Source organism: Loxodonta africana, chromosome X (genome assembly GCF_030014295.1).
Source record: "Loxodonta africana isolate mLoxAfr1 chromosome X, mLoxAfr1.hap2, whole genome shotgun sequence".
Lineage (NCBI taxonomy): Eukaryota > Metazoa > Chordata > Mammalia > Proboscidea > Elephantidae > Loxodonta > Loxodonta africana.
In genome coordinates this window covers 54816409-54836740 of record NC_087369.1, presented here as the reverse complement: position 1 = coordinate 54836740, position 20332 = coordinate 54816409, and the positions used below count along the sequence as shown (strand labels likewise).

The following is a 20332-nucleotide window of genomic DNA, read 5'->3' as shown; positions in this document are numbered from 1 at the left end:
AAGTAGAACAACTAAATAGACCCATAACAAAAAAAGAGATTGAAACGGTAATCAAAAAACTCCCAACAAAAAAAAGTCCTGGCCCAGATGGCTTCACTGCAGAGTTCTACCAAACCTTCAGAGAAGACTTAACACCATTACTATTGAAGGTATTTCAAAGTATAGAAAAAGACGGAATACTACCCAACTCATTCTATGAAGCTACCATCTCCCTGATACCAAAACCAGGTAAAGACATTACAAAAAAAGAAAATTGTAGACCTATATCCCTCATGAACATAGATGCAAGAATCCTTAATAAAATTCTAGCCAATAGAATCCAACAACACATCAAAAAAATAATTCACCCTGATCAAGTGGGATTTATACCAGGTATGCAAGGCTGGTTTAATATCAGAAAAACCATTAATGTAATCCATCACATAAATAAAACAAAAGACAAAAACCACATGATCTTATCAATTGATGCAGAAAAGGCATTTGACAAAGTCCAACACCCATTTATGATAAAAACTCTCATCAAAATAGGAATTGAAGGAAAATTCCTCAACATAATAAAGGGCATATATGCAAAGCCAACGGCCAATATCACTCTAAATGGAGAGAACCTGAAAGCATTTCCCTTGAGAACGGGAACCAGACAAGGATGCCCTTTATCACCGCTCTTATTCAACATCGTACTTGAAGTCCTAGCCAGGGCAATTAGGCTAGACAAAGAAATAAAGGGTATCCAGATTGGTAAGGAGGAAGTAAAGCTATCACTATTTGCAGATGACATGATCGTATACATGGAAAACCCTAAGAAATCCTCCAGAAAACTACTGAAACTAATAGAAGAGTTTGGAAGAGTCTCAGGATATAAAATAAACATACAAAAATCACTTGGATTCCTCTACATCAACAAAAAGAACACCGAAGAGGAAATCACCAAATCAATACCATTCACAGTAGCCCCCAAGAAGATAAAATACTTAGGAATAAATCTTACCAAGGATGTAAAAGACCTATACAAAGAAAACTATAAAACTCTGCTACAAGAAATTCAAAAGGACATGCTTAAATGGAAAAACATACCCTGCTCATGGATAGGAAGACTCAACATAGTAAAAATGTCTATTCTACCAAAAGCCATTTATACATACAACGCACTTCCAATCCAAATACCAATGTCATACTTTAAGGGAATAGAGAAACAAATCACTAATTTCATATGGAAAGGAAAGAACCCCCGGATAAGCAAAACATTACTGAAAAAGAAGAAGAAAGTGGGAGGCCTCACCCTACCTGATTTCAGAACCTATTATATAGCTACAGTAGTCAAAACAGCCTGGTACTGGTACAACAACAGGCACATAGACCAATGGAACAGAATTGAGAATCCAGATATAAATCCATCCACGTATGAGCAGCTGATATTTGACAAAGGACCAGTGTCAGTCAATTGGGGAAATAATAGTCTTTTTAACAAATGGTGCTGGCATACCTGGATATCCATTTGCAAAAGAATGAAACAGGACCCATACCTCACACCATGCACAAAAACTAACTCCAAGTGGATCAAAGACCTAAACATAAAGACTAAAACGATAAAAATCTTGGAAGAAAAAATAGGATCTACCCTAGGAGCCCTAATACAGGGCATAAACAGAATACAAAACATTACCAAAAATGATGAAGAGAAACCCGATAACTGGGAGCTCCTAAAAATCAAACACCTATGCTCATCTAAAGACTTCACCAAAAGAGTAAAAAGACCACCTACAAACTGGGAAAGAATTTTCAGCTATGACATCTCAGACCCGCGCCTGATCTCTAAAATCTACATGATTCTGTCAAAACTCAACCACAAAAAGACAAACAACCCAATCAAGAAGTGGGCAAAGGATATGAACACACATTTCACTAAGGAAGATATTCAGGCAGCCAACAGATACATGAGAAAATGCTCTCGATCATTAGTCATTAGAGAAATGCAAATTAAAACTACGATGAGATTCCATCTGACACCAACTAGACTGGCATTAATTCAAAAATCACAAAATAATAAATGTTGGAGAGGCTGCGGAGAGACTGGAACTCTCATACACTGCTGGTGGGATTGTAAAATGGTACAACCACTTTGGAAATCCATCTGGCGTTATCTTAAACAGTTAGAAATAGAACTACCATACAACCCAGAAATCCCACTCCTCGGAATATACCCTAAAAATACAAGACCCTTCACACAAACAGATATATGCACACCCATGTTTATTGCAGCTCTGTTTACAATAGCAAAAAGCTGGAAGCAACCAAGATGTCCATCAACGGACGAATGGGTAAATAAATTGTGGTATATTCACACAATGGAATACTACGCATCGATAAAGAACAGTGACGAATCTCTGAAACATTTCATAACATGGAGGAATCTGGAAGGCATTATGCTGAGCGAAATGAGTCAGTTGCAAAAGGACAAATATTGTATAAGACCACTATTATAAGATCTTGAGAAATAGAAAAAACGGAAAAGAACACATACTTTTGTGGTTACAAAGGGGGGAGGGAGGGAGGGAGGGAGGGAGAGGGCTTTTTATTGATCAATCTGTAGATGGGAACTGCTTTGGGTGAAGGGAAAGACAACACTCAATACAAGGAAGGTCAGCCTAATTGGACAGGATTAAAAGTAAAGAGGTTTCCGAGATAAAATGAAAGCTTCAAAGGATAGCGAAGCAGGGGCTGGGGTCTGGGGAACTTGGTTTGAAAGGACTTCTAAATCAATGGGCAAAACAATTCTATTATGAAAACACTCTGCATCCCACTTTGAATTGTGGCACCTGGGGTCCTAAATGCCAACAAGCAGCCATCTAAAATACATTAATTGGTCTCAACCCACCGGGAGCAAAGACAAAGGAAGAACACCAAGGTCACACGACAACTAAGAACCCAAGAGACAGAAAGGGCCACTTGAACCAGAGACCTACAATATCCTGAGACCAGAAGAACAAGTTGGTGCCCAGCCACAATCGATGTCTGCCCTGTCAGGGAACACAACAGACAACTCCTGAGGGAGCGGGAGACCAATGGGATGCAGACCCCAAATTCTCATTAAAAGACCACACCTAATGGTATGATTGCGACTAGAGGAATCCCAGAGACAATGCTCCCCAGAACTTCTGATGGCACAGGACAGGAACCATCCCCGAAGACAAATCATCAGGCATGAAAAGGACTGGTCAGTGGGGGGGAGAGAGATACTGATGAAGAGTGAGCTAATGAAATCAGGTGGACACGGGAGAGTGTGTTGGCAACTCTTGACTGGAGGGGGGATGGGAAGATAGAGAGAGAAGGAAGAAGGTAAAATTGGCACGAAACGAGAGACTGTAAGGGCTGACTCAATAGGGGGAGAGCAAGTGGGAGAAGGGAGTAAGATGTATGTAAACCTACATGTGACAGACTGATTGGAATGGTAAATGTTCACTTGAAGCTTAATAAAAATTAAAAAAAAAAAAAAAAAAGACGAACTTCAAGCTTGGTTCCTCAGGACACCCTCTTAGAAATGATTCATACCTTGTGCAGGAAGGGCCTTATTTCTCTAAATCCTCCTAGCCTGAGCCTTCTCATTCCAGTGAACTACTACCGACAGGGCTCAGAGTCATGAGAAACAGTGAAACAGAGAAATAAACGGGCTTCTCATTTTTGGGTGAAACCATGGGTTCTTGCAGTTTCCCTTGAATTGGATCCAGGTCATATGCTCGGTGTTGTCATGAAACTGAAATCAGAGGTGGGGAAAGTCCAGATGTTTGTTCCCCATTAGAAAAGAAAGGGCAATTTTCTTTACCTCATTTTATAAATGATCTTCCTGAAAACAAATAAGCCAACAAAAACTTGATATTTGAAAGTAAAGCATTTCTTATAATGAGCACAATTTTCCTCACTGATTCTAGAAGCCCAAGGTTATAAACAGAGTTGTGACTACAGAGCTACAGAATATTAGCTCATTTGGGGGAAAAACAGAGCTGTTGGCTGGAAGTTTTGGCTTCATATAAGGGAAACATAAGAATATTGTGGGCAGACTTCAGCTTCATGTCCTTGGCAAGTGTGACTGTTAAAATAAAACAAAACAAAAAACTCAGTTGCTTTGTTTCTCTGGAGGTCTTGGTGACTTTGTGACTAAAACAAAAACAAGCCCGGCTGGGAGCAAGCTGTCCTGCCCTAGGGGTGGCCTCCCACACCATTAAAGGGGGTGCTTTTCATGCCAGACACAGCTGCGATTTGTGTTGGCTGGATATGCAGACACATCATTCACTTCCTTCCTGAAGTTTACAGAAGTGCACTCACTGATGAGGCTGCCTTTGGAGCAGCTAAGAAAGAGCACGGATCTGAATGTGTCCCGACTTTATCATATCAGCAGGCAAGGCCCATGTTTTCAACCTGGGACAAGGACACAAGCAGGTTATTAGTGGAATGTGGAGGAAAGGAAACCATCGTGTGTGTGAAAACTAGAAAATCAGTTGTGGACAGTTGTATTGACATACGACTTTCTGCGTGAGTTAGATTCGCTTGTGTTTCCGGGTCCTCCTCCAGTTTTCCTCCAGGCTGAAATTTGATGCTCAGTTACCTAAATGTTTAATTTCAAACCTTTGCTGAGGTGCCTTTTCTCAAATTACTACCCCTTGCCTCCCCAATTTTTTTGTTTGTTCTTCTGATTGTCTCCATGGGCCGCTGATTTCACATTCTGCTATTCTTTTTCTAGAAGGCTCAGAATTAATATTAATTTATGTACTCATTTGACAAATATCTATTGGGCAGCTGTTATATTTCAGATATTATTTTGAGCTCTAGAAATACATCTGCAAATAAGACAGCTGAATCTCCATCCTTAAGGGCTTGGTAAAAGTGTGATGAAGGGTAAGGATGGAGAGCCTTGTCTGCTCTCCCACCAAGGAGTGTAGATTTTTCCTTGCTACCCCAAATGTGGAGTCCCTGGGTGGTGCAAATGGTTAACACACTCAGCTGCTAACCAGAAGGTTGGAGGTTCAATTCTACCCAAAGTCACCTCTGAATAAAGACCTGGTGATCTACTTCCAAAAATTTGCCATTGAAAACCATATGGAGCACAGTTCTCTGACATACATGAGGTTGCCGTGAGTCAGAATCAACTCTTCGACAACTGGTGTCTTTTAGTCTGTTGAGGAAGTCTGTGATATTAACACCTCTTAGAGTGCTCCGTTGCTTTTGAAACATTTCTCAGAGAAGCCAGTGCTGTGTACAACCTTGAAAGATATTGAAAGGGGTTGGCCAACGAGGTGTTGTAGGTGGGAGAAGGTGAGAATAAGAAAGGGTGTTCCAGGCTCAAGACATAGCCTGAGCTTAAGACATGGACATATGAAATCTGGTGAGAAGGCAAGTTCTCAGGAGGGGCATGGTGAAAGAGCAAGTCCCCACTTTTTCTGTGGGCAGCACATGAATGGAAAACCTAGTCTCCAAGTGCAACCTGGGAAAGAGGCTGTACTGCATACTGTAGGATCAAACTATACACATTCTAACCCTTGCTTAGCCCTGTTCTGTTTGGACCCCACAGGAAGGGCTCCACTGGCTTGTCTGTGTTAGCAGCCTAAATCCTGTTCCATACAGCCTTCCTGATTTCCCTAAAGCCACCATGTATCTAAGTTCTTCCTGTACCTATTCATACTTCTGGCACCATTACTTGGAATAAGAAGTTGTTTAATGCCCCTTTTACAAAGTTGTACTTATTATTTTTCCTAAATTTACCCCTTGTAATCTTTACGGGTTGTCCGTTTGTTTTTTACATTTCAGGATTTGCTTTATCCAATTTTATGGACTGCGGGCCTATCTCTTTATAGCCTGAGAAGACCTTTTGTTAATTTGCCTTCGAACAGAAGTCCTCCCTTTGCTTTAGTTACTTGCATTGGTTCTCTTGGGGCTTATATAAGTCTTGTAAGTTCCTTGAGGTGAGATGGCAAGAACTTAAGTATTACAGGTGTTCCCCTGAGGTCATGGTCCCCAGACCTTCTGTTAACCCAAGAATGGAACCATTCTCAAAGCCAACTCTTCAGACAGGAATTGGACTAGAGTATAAGATAGAAAATGAAACTGGTGGGGAGTGAGCTTCTTGGCGCAAGTAGACACATGAGACTATGGGGGCAGCTCTTGTCTGGAGGGGAGATGAGAAGGCAGAGGGGGACAGAAGCTGGGTGAATGGACATGGGGAATACAGGGTGGAGAGGAATGTGCTGTCTTATTAGGGGAGAGCAACTAGGAGTACATAGCAAGGTGTATATACATTTTTGTATGAGAGACTGACGATTTGTAAACTTTCACTTAAAGCACAATAAAAATTAAAAAATGAAAGTATTACAGGTGTTAATAGTTCTTTGTGGCTTTGCATGACACAGTAGAGATTTTGTTGTAGGGTCGCTATGAGTCGGAATCGACTCGATGGCACTGGGTTTTTTTATTGTTTTAGGTGAGGAGCAGGTAAGACTGACTTTGGGAGACTTGTCTTTGGTGGTTTATAGTACCCTTTTGGTTTTTTTTCCTTTTTTAAAATTTTATTCTGTTTTAAATGAAAGTTTACAGTGCAAATTAGTTCCTCATTCAAAAATTTATACACAAGTTGTTTTGTGACATGAGTTGCAATCCCTGCAGTGTGTCAGCACTCTATGCCTTTCCCTTTCCACCTGGGTTCTCTGTGTCCATTCATCCAGTTTTCCTGTCCCTTTCTGCCTTTTCGTCTTTGCTTTTGGGAAGATGTTGCCGATTTGGTCTTGTATACTTGATTGAACTTAGACACACGTTCCTCACGTGTGTTATTATTTGTTTTATAGGGCTGCCTAATCTTTGGCTAAAATGTAGACTTTGGGAGTAGCTTCAGTTCTCAGATACCAGAGTGTCAAGGTCCATAGTCTGGAGTTCCTCCAGTCTGTGTCAGACCAGTAAATCTGGTCTTTTTTTTGTTGTTAATTCTACATTTTTCTCTTGCTGTGGCCAGGGTCCTCTATTGTGATCCTTGTCAGAGTGGTTGGTGTTAATAGCTGGGCACCATCTAGTTCTTCTGAACTTAGGCTGGTGGAAGCTGTAGTTCATGTGGACCATTAGTCCTTGGAACTGTTTTCCTTGTGTCTTTGGTTTTCTTCATTCTCCTTTGCTCCAAATGTGATGGGACCAATAGATGTATCTTAGATGGCCACCCGCAAGTTTTTGAGACCACAGGTGTTACTCACCAAAGGAACATTTTCTTTATGAACTATTTTATACCAATTGACCTAGATGTCCCCTGAGACCATGGTCCCAGCCCTCAGCCCCAGTAACTTAGTCCCTCATGGTGTTTGGATATGTCTAGGAAGCTTCTGTGACTTTGCCTTGGTCAAGTTGTTCTGACTTCCCCTGTGTTGTGTGTTGTCTCCCTTCACCAAAGTTACCACTTATCTATGATCTAGTTAGTGATTTCTCCTCCCCATCCCTCCTCTCCCTCGTAACCACCAAAGATTGTTTCTTTCTGTGTGTAAACCTTTTCCTGGAATCTTATAATACACTATTTTCTTTTTGTGATTGACATATTTCACTCAGCATAACACCCTCCAGGTTCATCCATGTTGTGAGACGTTTCACAGATTTATTATTGTTCTTTAGCATTCCATTGTGTGTATGTACCATTCATTCACACATTCATCTTTTGATGGGCACTTAGGTTGTTTCCATCTTTTTGCTATTGTGAACAATGCTGTAATGAAGATGGGTGTGCATATGTTGTGTGACAGCTCTTATTTCCCTAGGATATATTCCTAGGAGTGGGATTGCTAGATCATGTGGTATTTCTATTTCTAGCTTTTTAAGGAGGCACAATATTGTTTTCCAGAATGGTTGTACCATTTTTCATTCCCACGAACAGTGCATAAGAGTTCCAGTCTCCTCGTAACATCTCCAACAATTGTTATTTTTTGTTTTTTATTCCTGCCAGTAATGTTGGGGTAAGATAGTATCTCATTGTAGGTTCAATTTGCATTTCTCTAATGACTAATGATTGCGAGCATTTCCTCATGTGTCTGTTAGACACCCAAATGTCTTCTTTGGAGAAGTGCGTATTCATATCCTTTGCCCATTTTTTAACTGGGTTATTTGTCTTTTTGTTGTGGAGGTGTTGAAGTAGTCTATAGATCCTAGTGATTAGACACTTGGATATGTTGTAGCCAAAATTTTTTCTCCAGTGTCTAGATTCTCTTTCTACTCTTTTGGTGAAGTGTTTCGATGAGCATAAGTGTTTAATTTTTAGGAGCTCCCAGTTATCTAATTTTTCTTCTAGAGTTTGTACATTGTTAGTTATGGTTTATATTCTATTTATGCCATGTATTAAGGCCCCTAGCTTTATGTCTATATTCTCTTCCATGATCTTTATCATTTTAGGTTTTATATTTAGATCTTTTATCGATTTTGAGTTAGTGTTTGTGTATGGTGTGAAGTATGGGTCCTATTTATCATTTTTTTATGGATGGACATCCAATTTTGTCAGCACCATTTCTTAAAAATGCTGTCTTTTCCCCATTTGATTTGGTCCTTTGTTAAAGATCAGCCGACCGTGGGTGGATGAATTTACATCTGGGTTCTTGATTCTGTTCCGTTGTTCTATGTATCTGCTGTTGTCAAGATATTTTGACTACCGGGGCTGTGTAGTGGGTTCTGAGATCAGGTAGTGTGAGACCTCCTACTTTGTTTTTGTTTTTTTTTCTTCAATAACGCTTTGCTTATCTAGGGTCTCTTTCCTTTCTATATAAAGTTGGTGAATAGTTTTTCCAACTCGTTAAAGAATGCTGTTGGTATTTGGATCAGGATTGTCATGTGCAAATTTTTGCTCTTGATTGTGTTCCACATAATTCTTGAGTTTCGTTAATTTGTCTTCATTCTTTCCTCTGATTTTTTTCTCAAAGTGGCATCCATAGATTTGTCTTCAATCTCACACATACTGTCTTCCATTGTTTCAAATTTGCTCCTAAAACCTTCTATTGAGTTGTCCATTTCCAAAATTTATCTTTTGAATTTTTAGTTGCTATTTTTGTATGATTTCCAATTATTTATTTATTTTGACGTTTTCTTCTTGTATTATTTTCCTAAGATCTTCTATTAGTTTGTCTATGTTTTCCTTGATTTTGGCTATGTTTTTGTTTGTTTTGTCTGTGTTTTCCATGATTTTGTCTATTTTTTCCTTAGTTTTGTCTGTGTTTTCCTTGCTCTCTTTCCTAGTCTCTTGGAAAGCCCTAAATGTTAGTCTTTTGAATTCCATATCAGGTTCCATTGCCTTTTCTTCTACCAGAAGGTCATCTGAATCTTTGTTTTGGTCACTTGCTGGAGCCACCTTGTCCTGCTTTTTGTATGTTTTGATATTGCCTACTGTCTCTGAGACATTAAGGTATTATTTTCCTTATTTATTGATTGTATGTTTGTTTTGTCCTACTTTTTGGTTTTCTTTTGATATATTACGGCAGGTGGGCCAGGTGTGCTTTGCTGCTCACTTGTCTGTGGGCACGATGGCTCTCCTTTTTCTGAGTAGTAAGGGCAGCAGCAGGCAGAGCAAGCTCACTTCACTTTACACTGGTTTGGCGAAGTGGCTAAGGGCGGACTGGGCAGGTGCTGCCTGCCTCCTGATGTTGGTCCAGCAGTGTGGGAGCATTCACAGCCCCTCACCTTACAGGCAGGTGTGTCAGATGGGGAGTGGTATGGGCTCACTTGCAGCAGCTGGTCAAGTGGTAGGAGGGGAGGGACAGTGCGGGCCTGGTGCAGTGGCAGTCCTGAGCGCTGAGAATGCTCTAGTCATGGCATTACAGTGAGGACTGGTGGGAAAGGGGGGTGGCACATGGGGCTAGGTGGGAGGGGAAGAAAAGAGATAAAAATAGAGGAAAAAAATGTTAGCCAGTGGAGAGAGGCCTTGGGGCTGTTGGGAAGGCAGGGGAGGTGATGTATGAGGCTAAGTGGGAGGTAAAACGAAAACAAAAAGAAAAAAAATGGCGACATGATGGGGGCTGGCAAATGGGCATGGGGCAGACCTGGGGCAGTGGCAAGGTAGTGCACTGGTGGCATTCTGTCTACAGTGGTGCAATGGGGGCCAGCAGTAAGGGGGAAGAGGCTGCATATGGTGCTAGGTGGGAGGGAGGATGAAAAGTAAGGAAGGAAAAAAAGGCAGTGAGATGGGGCTGGTGGGTGGGAATTGCACTGATCAAAGGGCAGCAGTGGGATGGTGACTGTCTGGCCATGGTGGTGCAGTGGAGGACAGTGGGAAGGGGGGCGTTGGCATACAGGGCTAGGTGGGAGAGAGAAAGAAAAGAGAAAACAAAAAATGGCAGTGCAGTGACGGCTAGCAAATGGGGGCGTGGTGGACCTTGGAGGCCTGTAGGAAGGGAGGAGAGGTGACATACTGGGCTAGGTGGGAGGAAGAAAGAAATTTAAATAAGGCAGCTTGCTGGTTTCCATGAGTGGAGGCAGGGCGGACCCTGGGCAGTGGTGGGCCAGTGTGCCAGTGGTTCTCTAGCTGTGGTGGTGTAGTGGAGTCCAGTGGGAATGTGGGGAGGACAGGGCTGGATTGGAGGGAGAAAGAAAAGGAAAAATGAGTGTCTTAGGCTGAGTTCTCTAGAAAAACAAAACCAGTAAAGCTTATAAATATATAGAGACAGATTTATATTAAGGAAACTGCTCACACGATGGTAGAGGCTGGAAAGTCCCAAGTCCATGGATCTGGATAGAGGCTTCTCTCGATTCACGTAGCCACAGGGGCTGGCGTACCCAAGATCGGCAAGTTGGAGAGCAAGGCTCCCATTTTCAGGCTGTGAAGATCGACAAATCCCAAGATCTGCAGATAAGCTATAGCTCAAGTCCCAAGAGCCGGAGGTCAGACAAACAGGAGGCAGCCACAGGAACCAGAGTGAGCAAAAACACTAGAATGCCTGCTTATATTCAGATGCAGGCCATACCCCCAAGGAAACTTCCCTTCAACTGATTGGCTCTGCACAGCATATTCAATCATGGGAGTGATCAAATATAAACACTAAGAATCATGGCCCAGCCAAGCTGACACACAATCTTAACCATCAGAGTCTACTACCCCTTGTCATCTTGGCACATATACACATCTCCTTAAACCATACATAATCTCTGAATAAAGACAATTATAAAGTCATACGTGCACCTAACATGATACAGCTAACATGCGTACAACTGAAAACGCACTAGCCCCGTTTACATCTTATATTTTATGTGAAGAAAACAAAAATATTTGATACACACATACAAACCAGAAATACTCATAACAGTTAGTCCTCATTTCTGCAGCTGGTCACATGGCCATAACTGGTATTTAGAACTACCTTCTTCAACCACCCATTCCGTATTCCCTTTGCCTTCAGCAAGCACCTCACCTGGTCATCATTCTTTGCCTGAGGGGTGACCCAAACCTTCATTCCTGAAGAGTCTGGGTCATTAGTAGTCAGGTCAGAACTGGGTTACTGTAGTTTTCCATTGACTTTAATCATGGGGCATGGCAGTCCTAAGAAAAACCCTAAGGGATCTCCTGTATTCCAGATATACTCTTCTTTACCTCCATTAAGTAATATCAGTACAATTTCCTTTTGGTAATCAAGATCAGTCACACTAGCCAGTATGGTAACTCCCTTCTTTGCCTGTTGATCCAGAGGCATAAGGAGCCCAAAGTGGCCAGGTGGCATTCTTGATTTCCAGTTCAGTGGAATCAGTGATGTGTCTCCAGGCATTCCTCCTTTTGAAACTAAGACCTCTAGACCTGCAGAGCATAAGGTCACGGGGACAAGAAGCAAAAATCTTTCTAGTGGGTCACTAGGAGTAAGAGTGAGTGGTGCCACTCCCATTTCCACCCGTTGATTCCTAGACCCACGAATCCTAGCTACGGGAGAAACAGCTGGTTTAGAGCATATACAGCCTCCTGGAAAACATTGCCCCAGCCCTGCAAGGTATTGCCACCTAGCTGGAGCAGTAATTGTATCTTTAGAAGGCCATTCCATTGTTCTGTCAAGCCAGCTGCTTCAGGATGATGGGGAACTTGGTAAGACCAGTGAATTCCATGAGTATGGGCTCACTGCCTCACTTCATTTGTTGTGAAGTGAGTCCCTTGATCCGAGGCAATGTTGTGTGGGATACCATGATGGTAGATAAGGCATTCGGTAGGTCCATGGATGGTAGTTTTGGCAGAAGCATTGCATGCAGGGAAGGCAAATCCATATCCAGAGTAAGTGTCTATTCCAGTAAGGACAAAATGCTGCTCTTTCCATGAAGGAAGTAGTCCACTGTAATGAACTTACCACCAAGTTGCTGGCCGGTCACCTCGGGGGATGGTGCCATACTGGGGACTCAGTGTTAGTCTCTGCTGCTGGCAGATTGGGCACTCAGCAGTGGCTGTAGACAAGTCAGCCTTGGTGACTGGAAGTCCATGTTGCTGGGCTCACACATAACCTTCTTCCCCACCATCATGACCATGTTGTTCATGTGCCCGTTGAGCAGTGACGGGAGTAGTTGGGGAAAGAGAATGAGTGGTTTCCACAGAACGTGTCATCCTATCCACTCGATTGTTAAAATCATCCTCTGCTGAGGTCACCCTTTGGTAAGCATTCACATGAGACATGAATATCTTCATTTCTTTGGCCGATTCAGAAAGGTCTATCCACACACCTCTTCCTCATAAATTCTTGTCTCCAATTTTCCAATCATGTTCCTTCCATGTCCCTGACCATCCAGCCAAACCATTGGACATAGCCTGTGAATCAGTATATAATCACACATCTATCCATTTCTCCTTCCAAGCAAAGTGAATAACCAGGTGCACTGCTCTAAGGTCTACGCATTGAGAGGATTTCCCTTCACCACTGTCCTTCAGGGAGGTCCCAGAAAGAGGCTGTAGTGCTGCCGCTGTCCACTTTCGAGTGGTGCTTGTATATCACACAGAACTATGTGTAAACCAAGCATGAGTTTTCTTCTTCTTCAGTCAATTGATCATAAGGAACTCCCCATGGGGCCACAGGTGCAGACTGGGAAATGGAAGGTAATGTGACAGGAGTGGAGACCAGGGGCATTTGGGCCACTTTCTCATGCAACTTACTTGTACCTTCAGGTCCTGCTCAGGCCTGATCTTGTATATACCACTTCCATTTAATAATGGGGTGATGCTGTACACCTCCAACTTTATAATTCTGTGGGTCACACAACACCCAGTTGATGATGCGCAGCTCAGGCTGCACAGTGACTTGGTGTCCAATGGTTAAGCATTCAGTCTCTACTGAGGTCCCGTAACAAGCCAAAAGCTGTTTCTCAAAAGGAGAGTAGTTATGTGCAGAAGATGGCAGGGCTTTGCTCCAAAATCCCGAGGGTCTGTGCTGTGATTCACCAATAGGGGCCTGCCAAAGACCCCAAAAAGTTTCTCTATCTGCCACTGACACTTCAACCACCATTGGATCAGCTGGATCATGTAACCCAAGTATCAGAGTGGCTTGCAAAGCAGCCTGAACCTGTTGCAGAGCCTTCTCATGTTCTGGCCCCCACTCAGAACTAGCAACTTTTTGAGACACTTGATAAATAGGCTAGAGTAGCACACCCAAAAGAGGAATATGTTGTCTCCAAAATCCAAAGAGGCCCACTAGGCATTGTGCCTCCTTTTTAGTTGTGGGAGCAGCCAGATGCAATAACTTATCCTTCACTTTAGAAGGAATATCTCAACATGCCCTATACCGCTGGACCCCTAGAAGTTTCACCAAGGTGGAAGGTGCCTGAACTTTTGTGGGATTAATTCACACCCTCCAGCACACAAATGTTTTACCAGTAAGTGTAGAGTCACTGACACTTCTTCCCTATTAGGTCCAGTTAGCATAATGTCATCAATGTAATGGACCAGTGTGACGTCTTGTGGAAGGGAAAGTCCATCGATGTCCCTGTGGACTAAATTATGACATAGTGCTGGAGAGTTGATGTAGCTTTGAGGTAGGCAAGTGATGGTGTATTGCTGGCCTTGCCACCTGAAGGCAAACTGCTTCTGATGTTCCTTTGAAATAGGTATGGAGAAAAAGGCATTAGCCAAATCAATAGCTGCATACCAGGTACCAGGAGATGTATTAATTTGCTCAAGCAATGAAACTACATCTGAAACAGCAGCTGCAATTGGAATCACCACCTAGTTAAGTTTTTGATAATTTACCATCATTCTCCAAGATCCATCTGTTTTTTGCACAGACCAAATAGGCAAGTTGAATTGGGTTGTGGTGGGAATCACCACCCCTGCATCCTTAAAGTCCTTGATGGTGGCAGTAATCTATGGAGTCCTTCCAGGGATGCAGTATTGCTTTTGGTTTACTATTTTCCTAGATAAGGTTTTTTAATGGCTTCCACTTGGCTTTTCCTACCGTAATAAATGTTACTCTATTTGTCAGGGATCCAATGTGGGGGTTCTGCCAGTTGCTGAGTATATCCATTCCAGTTATGCATTCTGGAACTGGGAAAATCACTACAGGATGGGTTCAGGGATCCACTGGACCTACTGTGAGAGAGACATGAGCCAAGACTCCATTAATAACCTGACCTGCATATGCCCCTACTCTGATGGGCCACAGTGACATTTTGGGTCTCCTAGAATTAGTATCAGTTTAGAGCCAGTATCTAGTAATCCCCCAAAACTCTGATTATTTCCTTTTCCCCAATGAACAGTCACTCTTATAAAAGGCTGTATATCCCTTTGGGGAAGCCAGGAGAGAGATTAACAGTATAGTTTTGGCAGTGTATTGGAGTCCTTCTTCAAGGGGACCTGGCCTCCCCTTCATTCAAGGGGTTGTGGGTCTTTAAATTTGCTCAAGTCTGGGAACTGATTGAGGGACCATGACTCTCTATTCTGGCAATTCGAGTTAGACTGTTGTTTACTTGACCTAGAATTCATCCGTTTATACAGATCAAGTAAATATAGATATTTAATAGATTTCCTATCTTTTTCACTCCTAAGGACACCATGACTAAGTAGCCAATGCCATAAGTCCATATGAATCAGACTATTCCGATTACTGCTTTGATTCTGCTGTCCATTATTGTAACCACGCCCACCTTGTCTTTGTTGATTGAGTGCAGCCACTTGGCCCCTACTACCATGGGGTCCAATCAGCCCCATTTTAGTTAGGTGTCTTAATCCAGTTAGGGTGGTTCCCACTGTCTGATTTACATAAAATAGCAATCCCAGCAGTCTTCAGGGATCCTGGAGCTCCTTTTACAAATTTGTTCCTCACTGTTGTGGTAAAAGGTGTGTCTTCTGGGCATTCCAGGTGTGGTTCTGTGGGTCTAACCTGATAAATCCACTCTATCATGCCAGTTTCCCTTTGGATACCTTCTTCTACAGTATACCAAAGCAGGTCTGGTACTTCAACTTGATTTAGCGTAGGCCACCTGGTAATCCATGCTTCAGCAATCCAACCAGATAAACTGTTAGATCCTTTCCTAACTTCTCGAGCTCTAACATTGAATAACGAATCTGTGGTTAATGGACCCATATCGATAAACTCAAACTGATGCATCTTTATGTTCCTTGCACCATTATCCGACACCTTTAATAGCCATTCCCAGACATATTCTCCAGGTTTCTGTTTGTATATATTAGAAAAGTCAAGGAATTCTTTTGGAATGTTGCGCACCTCCTCCTGGGTCACACTTTATACTTTACCTTTTGGGGCTTACTGGGACTTAAGTCTAGTTATAGGTCTAGGAGGCAGAACCGGTAGTGTGGATTTGTTTTAAGGACATTTAGCATTGTCTTGTAAAGCATCTGCCTCAGGCAATGCCCCAGGCAATGACTCAGGCAAGGGCTCTTTAGAGGCAGATGGGCTAAGGCTAATCTCATTAGATGGGAGTGGAGGGGCTAATGGTTTTTCTGGGCAGGGTAGTGTAGCAGACAGACATGAAGTAATCTCATCAGATGGGAGTGATTCTGCTGGCAGGAGTGATTCAATGGAATTTAGGGGCTCAATGTCCCCAGCTTCCTGATTATGTGCCCATAAGTCCCCATCCTAAGTTTCAGGATCCCATTTCTTCCTAATTAATGTCCTTACTTTAACTTCAGACACCTCTCAAGGTTGGCAGTTGAGCTGGCATTGTAATCCAGTCACTGTTATGATAGGACCCTGGGTTTGGTTTTTGGCAATTTCAGCTCTGTTACTACAAGAAATAAGGCTTTCTTTCAAAGCACAAGTGGAAGCCTTCAGGTTATTTATGTGGTACTTGAGCTTTGACTCTGAAGCCTTGAACGCATCTCTTTCTTTCACCAGTTTGTCTAACTAAAGTAGGACTACCAACCAGCTTCGTTATACTTCTCATTCTGACAGAACTGTAGAAAGATATCACACATGTGTTCATCCAGAGCCCTGCCTTTCACCAATACCTGATCTACTGGTGAGGATATTTTGTGTATTTGTATGGTCACCTCACACCATGAATTAGCAGTGCTGGAAGCAGGGTCATCAACATCTTTAATACTAACCAGACTTGAGAACCAAATTAGAAAACTCATCCTTACAATTTCATTCCTCTAGAACCTCTCTCAGTACCAGATGTCTTAGGCTGGGTTCTCTAGAGAAGCAAAACCAGTAAAGCTTATAAATATATATAGAGAGAGATGTATATCAAGGAAACGGCTCATGCGATTGTAGAGGCTGGAACGTCACAAGTCTGTGGATCTGGATAGAGGCTTCTCTTGATTCACGTAGCTGCAGGAGCTGGCAAACCCAAGATTGGCAGATTGGAGAGCAGGCCTCCTGCCCTCAGTCTGTGAAGATCGACGAATCCCAATATCTGCAGATAAGCTGATAGCTCAAGTCCCAAGAGCAGGAGATCAGATGAACAGGAGGCAGCCGCAGGATCCAGAGTGAGCAAAAATGCCAGGGCGTCTCCTTATATTTGGATGCAGGCCACACCCCCAAAGAAACCCCCTTTCGACTGATTGGCTACTCACAGCAGATTCGATAATGGGAGTGATCAAATATAAACACTGAGAATCATGGCCTAGCCAAATTGACACACAGTCTTAACCATCACAAAGAGAAATAAAAATAAATTAAAAAGCTGGCTACGAAGTGGAGGCCAGCAGGTTGGGGCGGGGTGGACCCGAGGGTTGGTGGGATAAGAAAGAAAGAGAAAGCAAAAAAAAAAAAAAAAGGCACAGCAGGAGTCCGCAGGTGGGGCTGGGCGAACCCAGGGCAGCAGCAGGTTAGTGGCTCTCTAGCTGTGGCGATGCAGTGGAGGCTGGCAGGAAGGGGTAGAGATGGCATATGGGGATAGGTGGGAGGGAGAAAGAAAAGGAAGAAAGGGAAAATAAGGGGAAAAATTAAATTAAAAAGTGGCACGTTGGGAGTGGGGCAGACTATGGGCAGTGGCATGACAGTGGCTCTCCAGCCATGGCCTTGCAGTGTGTTCCAGCGGGAAGGGAGGCAGGCGGCATATAGGGCTAGATGGAAGGGAGAAAGAAAAAAAATGTGGCAGGAGCTGGCCGGTGATGGTGGGGCTGACCCTGGGTGGCAGGGGCCTAGTGGCTGCCTAGCTGTGGTGGTAGAGCATGGCCTGGTAGGAAGGGGTAGAGGTAGCATACAAGGCTAGGTGGGAGGGAAAAAGAAGAGGAATAAAGGGAAAAAAAGAAAAACTAATGAAATTAAAAAATGGCATGGTGGTTGGGAGCAGGGTAGACCTGGGGTGGTGGTATGCCTGTGGCTGTCCAGCCATGGTGTTGCAGCATGTTCCAACGGGAAGGGGGGCAGATGGTGTACGGGGCTAAGTGGAAGGGAGAAGGAAAAGAAAGAAGAAAAAAAAACAGGCATGGCGGGAGCTGGTGGGTGGGGGTGGGGATGACCTGGGGTGGCAGTAGGCCAGTGGTATTCTAGCCAAGGTGGCGTGGAGTGACCCATTGGGAAGGGGTGGAGGTGGTGTGGCGAATGAGGGAGAAGAGTGAGGGATGAGAAAGCATGTTTCTCTGGTTACTTACTGTGTGCTGGGTCTCCCTTTGGGGGCTCCGTGAAGTTGCTCTCTCATACTCCCAGTTTGGGGTCACCGCTGGCTGAGTTCCAAGATGGAGATGCTGCGCCACTCCGTATCCCTCCTTGATTTCTGTTCTCCGTCAGTTTATTCTTCCATTTGGTGCTTGATTTAGGTATTTGTCTCTTCATTTGATGCTTAGGATTCCAGGATTGATGTTTGTTATCTGTTTTACTTAGTTTTTCTGGTCTTTGCTGCAGAGGGATGACATGGTGCGTCTGTCTATGGCACCATGTTGCCTCACCCCTTATAATATTCTTCTTGATGATATTTGTCATTTTGTTAGTTTTTTCCTTAGTTAGATTCTATATGAACTTAGAACTGAGAACTTAGAGTGTATCCCTTTATAAAAGACTGTTTACTTTTTTTGTAAAGATACTTGCCTGTTAAAAAGGTCATCTACTACTTTTCTACCCAGTCATGTGGCATTTTGAAATCTTCAAAGAGTTGTCATTGTTTAATCACTCAAAGAAATGATTGTTTTCTACAAATGGAGATTTTTCTGTATCTCCCTTTTTTCCACATGATTTATAAAAATATAAAATAAAATTGGTCTCCAGGATCTCTCCTTGTTAATATTTCCCCATCCATAGAAGGGCCCATTTAACCACATCATTTCTGTATCTTAAACGTTCCTCAAATACCATGGGGACTCAGTTTTTTTAAATAATTTTTACTGTTGGAAACTAAAGGAATTTAAATAAATCGTTTGCTAGTATCTCTCTCTCTACTTGTCTCTGTACTTATCTTCCCACAGGTATCTGATTAATCTTTTCTCCCAACCAACTGGTCTGTTTTATTACTATTACAGTGTAGAATTTACATGTAATTTTGGTTCAAATTTTATTTGGTTATTATCATTGTCCCTCCCCTATAGAATTGTCTCTCCCTATAATATTAAAGATAATGAGATAAAAATGTGCTTCATAAGCGACCTGTACTTTCAGAACTTGTCATCCAGCAACATAAAACTCCAATAAATGAAAAACCCAAACATGTTGCTGTCGAGTTTATTCTAACTCAGAGCAACCCTATAGGACAGAGTAGAACTGCCCCATAGGGTTTCCAAGGCTGTAATTCTTTTGTAAGCATACTGCCACATCTTTCTCCCGCAGAGCTGCTGGTGGTTTCAATCCGCTGACCTTTTGGTTAGCATCTGAGCGCTTTACCACTGCACCACCAGGGCTCCTTAAAACTCCCTTGGTGCTCTCAAATTGCTTCAGTCAATCCAATTTTTTAATTTGCTGCTTCCAATGCTTGTACTGAACAGATTTCCTAAACCCTGAATGAATGTTTGATTTTGCAGGTTATTTTAGAAATTAAATGATGCGTATTTTTGAGTTGGAAAGGTATGAGAAAAATAGAAAGGAACTTGGTACTTGAGAGTAGATAAAATAACAGGATTGTAGTTCTGGCTCTGTTTTCCTGCCCACTGACCCCACCTTGCTAAAAGCTGGTAGGGAAACAAGTTACTGTGCTGTGGACCACAAAATACGTAGGCACTTGGGTAAGAACCACGGAGAACCTTTGTCTAGGCAGGAAACTCAACAAAGCATGGTTTCTCCAGGGCAGCTTCTGGGAGGTCTAAAAAGATGGTTTTACAGAAGCTTTCTTTAATTTTCTCTATAAATCAATTTTGGCCTGTTAGGTTCTAGACTATTTTAGGATAATTAATCTGCTGAAAGGTACTTTGAGGAAAATTACAATAAGAATATCAAAGGAAATTTTGTATTTTGTGCTACATTGAGTAGATTTTCCTACAGACATGGCCAAACCTTTTAACTATGGTGATTGATTTGTCTATCTTTTGGGTTTATTTATTTTCTACTAAAACATTATCTCCCAATATATCTTTGAAACTTTGGTGATACGAGATATTTTATTATGAATTCTAAATCTTTGAAAGTTTTAGTAAAAAAGAAACTTTTCCTTCTTTTTTAAGGTCCCTTTTCTGCAACTAAGCATTTGCTCTCTTGTTTGTTCCTAGGATGGTCCAGATTCTGCCAGAGGAAACCGGACAAAGCAAGAGAGTGCATGGATATTCAGGCTGTGGTACAGCTTTGACCACAAGTATCCTTTTAACCAAAACACATTCAGGAAACATTGACGATGAAATCCTCTTGAGTTGTCAGTGAACGACTTCTCATGATTAGGGAAAGATGTGTGCTTGGTACAGCTTTTGGGATACATACCAATGGTCACTCAACCACAAGTAGTCCTGTTGAGCATCCCTCTGGCCAAGAGGAGTGTTTTGTATCAATAGAGTAGT

At 42.5% G+C, this 20332-nt stretch overlaps 1 protein-coding gene across 2 annotated transcripts in view; it reads left to right on the top strand.

Moving 5' to 3' along the window:
• Positions 1–20332, top strand: part of SLC9A7 (solute carrier family 9 member A7) — a 289782-nt gene that overhangs the window by 244101 nt on the left and 25349 nt on the right. For both annotated transcript variants that reach the window (XM_023557924.2, XM_010597732.2), the window contains one exon: positions 20051–20133. In XM_023557924.2, the coding sequence (XP_023413692.1) occupies positions 20051–20133 (83 nt within the window). The remainder of the gene's footprint in view (positions 1–20050; positions 20134–20332) is intronic.